Below are 6,069 nucleotides of genomic sequence, written 5' to 3'. Positions count from 1 at the left end.
GTGTGTGTGTGTGTGTGTGTGTGTGTGTGTGTGTGTGTGTGTGTGTGTGTGTGTGTGTGTGTGTGTGTGTGTGTGTGTGTGTGTGTGTGTGTGTGTGTGTGTGTGAGGGGGACAGGAGGTGAAAAAGGGTGGAGGAGGGTTGCGTCGAGTCACCTGAAATGACAGCTGTCAGAGGGGGGAGAGTAGATTTAAAAGGATTGTTAGCGGAGCGCTGTGATAGGCTTGTGAGAATAGAGCGAAGTGATTGGTTAAGCTGGGGAGTGACGCCCCCGATCACTTATTGAGAGGAGAGAGAGTAGTTACATGGAAATAGTAAATGAATGAGTAAAGACGGTCTTCCTGGTTGAACCTGAACTTCATTTAGTCTCAGATCACTTCCACATGTTCTCCATCAGCTTCGTATGGCACCTTGGACATAACACAAGAAGAACATCCTTTTTTTGTTTTTGAAAGACAAACCTTTATTAAGGATCCAAACATTTCATTTGATCACACATCCCATCAGTAAAGTCTGTTCAATGATTTCATGATCAGTTTCACTTTCTCCACACCATGAATGTGTCTCAGCTATTTCAAACAGAATCAGACATGATTTCCTTATTGATTATTATGATGATAAGTTATGTTCTATAAAACATCAGAGTACCCAATTTCTATTTGGAAAACAACAACAACAACAACAACAACAACAATTAGTCTGCAAAACAATAACAATGTATTTCCCAAGCAAAGACTCTCAGCTATTTACAGGAGAATAATAAATGATGTCCTTATTGATTATGATCATGACAGTAAGTAATATCATTTTAAATGAAATAAGTGAAATAACCATCTGGGAACTCATGTGTTATTTAATTTGGGCAACAATAACATTTAATCTGTCAAAAATAATACATGTGATTATAAATGTCTCTATTGTTTTAAAACCAGAATAAAATGTGTACAATAAAAGAAGCTCTGCTGCTTTCTCTCTGAAGACTCGTGCACTACAAGAGAAACAACAACAAGAATCAAAAGAAATATCCAACACATATTTAGAGCAAAGTTTACAAATCAGTTCAGGTGAACAAGGATCCTCCTGAGCAGCCTCCATGGCTACACAGACACAGGAAGGAGCCGGAAGAAAGTCCAACATCTACAGAACAACTCGTGAGAAGATGTTGAAGCCCCGCCCATAATGTTTGATTGACAGCTGATCTCTGCAGTGAAGACATGAACACTCAGCTCTGATGGACACACGGTGAGTTTAAGAAGTAGAAGAGTTCCTCCAATGACTTCAGGCTATTTGAGTTTACAGAACTCAGCTGTGTCTCCATCATCATAATAAAGACAAACTCCAGCATGTAGCGGCTGAGTGAATGTGGTCTGGACTCTGTGGAGGAGAGTCATGGTTTCAGAGACGCTGTAGAAGGACAGAACACCTGCTCTGTGATCCAGGTACACTCCTACTCTGGAGGACAGAGGACCTGAGACGGGAGTGCTGATACTGTTGTAACGAAATGAATAACTGTTTTGGAAACAAATTAAGGACCAAGATTTGTCATTGTATCCAAATATACTTCCCAACTCTGCTGCTCTGCTGATATTCTTGTATGAGACTGCTACAAAAACTGCTCTCCCTCCCCCTCTCCACTCCACCTCCCAGTAACAACGTCCAGTCAGACTCTCTCTACTCAGGACCTGAGGACAATAAGTGAATCTGTCTGGATGACTAGAATAAGACTGTGGTTGTGTCATGTATGTTGCTTTTCTGTTCCCCTCAGATAATAGCAGCAGTGTGTGTGCTGTGTTTGGATCCAGAGTGATCTCCTGTGAATATGTTAAGAACCCAGCTCTGGTGGTGGGCTCTGCTGCTGACAGTAAAACATCCACTTCAGTCGGTGAGACGTTTGTCCATTCCTCTCTCAGGACGTCCTGTAGTTTGTCTCTGACTGCTGACAGGGCCTCCGTCACGTCCTCAAAGTATCTCAGAGGACGGATGCTGATGCTGGAGGAGTGTGTAGCTTCACTGAGGGCTGGCAGTGAGGAGGGGTAGCTGAGCAGAAACTGGTTGTGGTCCTCTGTGTGAGACAGCAGCTTCAGCTCCGCGTCTCTCCTCTTCAGCTCAGAGATCTCCTGCTCCAGCTTCTCCTGGAGCTCTCTGACTCGACTCACTTCTCTCTCCTGCTGGGATCTGAGCTGCTGCTTCACATCAGAGCTTCTTTTCTCCATGAGACGGATCAGCTCAGTGAACATCTCCTCACTGTCCTCCACTGCTTTCTCAGCAGAGCCATTGACGGCCTCCACCTCCTGCTGAAGCAGCTTCACCTCCTTCTCTCCGTCCTGGATTCTCTGCTGGATGTTTAGTCGACTCCCCTCCAGCTCTCTCTGCCTCTCAGTCCTCTCTGCTGCAGCAGACACCGTGTCGTGTCCTTTGTGTTCGTCCACAGAGCAGAGAGAACAGATACTCTGCTGATCAGTGCGGCAGAACAGCTTCATCACCTCGTCGTGACGAGAGCAGATGTTCTCCTGGAGCTTCTTGGAGGGCTCCACCAGCTTGTGTTTTTTAAAGACAGGTGATTCATAATGAGGCTGGAGGTGTTGGTCACAGTAAGAGGCCAGACACACGAGGCAGGACTTACAGGCTCTCAGTTTCCTCCCAGTACAGACATCACAGGCCACATCTCCAGCTCCAGCATAGCAGAGATCAGCAGGAGCAGGTGGGGGTCCAGTCTTCTTCAGCTCCTCCACTAAAGCTCCTAACATGGTGTTCTTCAGCAGGACAGGCCTCGGTGTGAAGCTCTGCCTGCACTGAGGGCAGCTGTGGATCTCCTTCTCATCCTCTCCGTCCCAGAAGCCTTTAATACACTTCATGCAGTAGCTGTGTCCACAGGTAGTGGTCACCGGATCCTTCAGTAGATCCAGACAGATGGAACAAGATAACATTTCCCGGTCCAGCTGAACTCCTTTCTGCGCCATTTCACCTCTCAGTAGCAGCGAGTGTGTGAGTTTCACTTCCTGAGAGCTGAAACTATGTGACAGGTTATCTGAACAGCATGTGTGTGTGTGGGCGGTGAATGTGGCCTATCAGCTCTTGTGCTTTATCCACATGTTGGTTACACCCCTCCTCCTCAGTGTAGATCTGAAGGGGAGGAACCAGGAAGTACAGAGTGGAGCTGGCTCTGTCTGAGAGCAGGAAGAAGAGGGAGGGCTCATCAAACTCTGATTCATTCCAGGAGGAAGAGCAGCGCTCAGACTCTGACCCACACAGAGCCTCGGTTACAACCTCCTCCTCATTTGAAAAGAGCTTTTAGTTGTAAAATAAGTTGGTAAACTTACAAAATCTGAAGGGGGTTAAATACGTGTTTCCTCCAGTGTAAATGTATAGCCTCAATGTCCTGAAATAGCTGATTGATTTAATAGTTGAATGTACAGTCAGTCGTTTTTTTACTGTAAGTACTAGTAGTGTGTGTGTGTGTGTGTGTGTGTGTGTGTGTGTGTGTGTGTGTGTGTGTGTGTGTGTGTGTGTGTGTGTGTGTGTGTGTGTGTGTGAGACGCGAGATACGGCTGATACTTGACGATCTGGCGGAGAAAGGTTGTGGAGCCTCTGTTGATATTCCGTTGTAAATGGCTTGATGGAAAGCAGGTGTGTAGTCGGGGAGGGTGCACAGCTGATTGCAGCAGGTGAGTGGAGGTTGAGCCGGGAGCCAGGAGTGACAGCCACCATGCACACACAAACAACACAGACAGGGGGAAACAAACAAACACAAAGGAGACGGCTGGAGCATACAGCCACCACAGCGTTACCTAATGCAACTCCACACTATGTCTTACGGTGCCGTGTACCGGAGGGGAGAGAGAGAGAGAGAGCAGGGAAGGGGGGGGGGGGGGGAGAAGTAATACGGTTTCCTGATAAAGCTGTGGAGAGTACGTGCTGCAGGGAGGTGGATGCACAACGCACCCAGGAACGAACGCTAGCTCCGGTCCTTTTTACTGTGGACTCGATGTCCTGACAGGTTGGTATTTGTGCAACCTGCACAAAAACAATACTGCACCATGATTACAAATGGTGAAATACAATGTAAAACTACCGAACAATACCAGCTCCTTAAAACACAACCGCTCTACTCAACGCAACTCTACTATACCCGCGGTCAGAGAGCGGAGATGTGTCCCCTGTGTGATGTAATATGACGCGTTTGACGTATGACCTTAAAAAAAAGCCGTTTTTAAGAGCAGAGCTCAAAATTGCTCCTTTCCCTCTGAATTCCTGCCCTTATGTCTCGTAAAACATATCAAATCCTGCATCCACTTTTTTAATTGTAATTTTCAAGCAAGTTTAAGCATAAATGTAGAAAAAATAAAAACCTGCAAGATGCTCTTTAAGGAAAAAGGCAACACCAGGAACATATCTCCATAGCAACAAGACATTTTCTCTGTTGGTTTTAGAGAGTTAGCACATTGAAACGCCCGATCAGTGATTCCTTTTTAATCTGGAAGGTAAGAGTTCTGTTATTTTCTATGAAGTCTGAGCGCTTTGATTACAGCGAGGTTTCTGAGGGCTGGGTAAGATGTTTACACTATGTAACACTTGCACTTCTATTGGCTAGCGCTCCAACACAGTTCTACGTGATAGGTTAAGGGGCGGGACATCTCTAAGTGGTTGACCAATCACAACAGAGCCTAACCTGCCTGAAACTGAGAGACTCCTGACATTCTAGTTATCTTTTAAAGCTGCCAGCTATATTTGTTTATCTGTAAGTAACGTGTTTTGTGAAACATGTCACAGTAGAGGCACAAGATACAACTAGGAAATTCATTTCCTGCTTAAAATGCGTGCAAATGCTGTAAGCTGCGCACATTTGTTGCTGAATTTAGCTGAAAATGCAGAAAAAGCTGAATATTGTAATAGTTGAATGGTGACTGTCGCTGCTTTTAGCTACAAACTGCTGAACTTAGCAGATAAATGCAGAAAAGTGAAATGATTTAAATCAAAATTGTTACAGCTCAAATGCACTGACTTTGTTGAAAGCTTGAAAGTTAAATGTTAAGCTGGAAGAGTAGGACAAATAGTGATGAAGCTTAATATTTCAAAGAAAAGTTGAAAATGTATAAACAACTACAGTAAATGTGTATTAGAGCAACCCTCCTGTCGGTATCTCTGAGACTCTCAGTCTGACAGGAGAGAGTTCTCCCTCCACCTTGTTGTTGAAAAAGCTCCTTATATCCGTTAGCGTAGCTAGCTAGTAGCTAGCACCAGATGCTAACCACAACGATCTCCGGTACAGGTGCGCGCGCGCTCTCTCTCGCGCGTGCACGCACACAAAATGGCTGGCTCGTGCGTGCCCCACACACCCACACCCACACCCACACACACACACACACACACACACACACACACACACACACACACACACACACACACACACGCTACCTGTACTTTAGCATATTATTTTGGAATGAGACCTTTTTCAAATTATGAATTTTACATTAAAAAAAATACCTACATTTCTTGGGGGTGCTATGGCTATCCTGGGGGGTGCTTCAGCATCTGGTAAAAAGGCTACTGAATTCTTTACAGTCATGTCCAATCCCATTCCAGTGTTGGAATATAAACTAAGTATATTTATGCAAGTACTGTCAAAGCGTCTTTGAGTTTCATGAAAAGCGCTATAAAAGTCCCATGTATTATTATTATTATTACTGTACCAATGAATAAAGGAATATTTCCATTTTATGCTACTTTATAATTCGAAACATTTTGGAGGCCGATATTGTACTTTTTACTTGCTAACATAATTTACTAAGGTAATTTGATTTTACTTCACATTTATTTGCAGAACTTAAAGTGGACATTTTATACTGCTTTTCAGGGGGGAGTGTGTGGGAGAGAAACTATAGATTGTAGCCTTTGCAGACCATTGACATGCACTAAAACCTATATAACACACTACAGGAAAGGGAAAAACCCGCAAAAACTAAATAAAGCCTCTTAAATGTTTGGAAAATTAGGTTGTTTTTTGCATCAGTCCAAAATAAACACCCTCACTGACCGTCAAAGATACCTTTTCAAAAGACAGATTTCCAAAC

General features: G+C 44.3%; 1 protein-coding gene across 1 annotated transcript; it reads right to left on the bottom strand.

The window, feature by feature from the left end:
* Window positions 1-481: 481 nt before the first annotated feature.
* Window positions 482-3,421, bottom strand: LOC307014728 (tripartite motif-containing protein 16-like). The gene has a single exon (XM_079642838.1). The coding sequence runs from the start codon at window positions 2,956-2,958 to the stop codon at window positions 1,282-1,284; it is 1,677 nt and encodes a 558-aa protein (XP_079498964.1). The 5' UTR covers window positions 2,959-3,421; the 3' UTR covers window positions 482-1,281.
* Window positions 3,422-6,069: the final 2,648 nt, after the last annotated feature.

This window comes from Notothenia rossii (genome assembly GCF_949606895.1).
Source record: "Notothenia rossii genome assembly, chromosome: 8".
Lineage (NCBI taxonomy): Eukaryota > Metazoa > Chordata > Actinopteri > Perciformes > Nototheniidae > Notothenia > Notothenia rossii.
The sequence above is the reverse complement of the archived record's forward strand: the minus strand, read 5'-3'. Positions and strand labels throughout refer to the sequence as shown.

What these genes read in the sequence shown, in the direction of transcription:
- LOC307014728 (XM_079642838.1), bottom strand. Translation starts at nt 2,958, where the DNA reads ATGGCGCAGAAAGGAGTTCAGCTGGACCGGGAAATGTTATCTTGTTCC.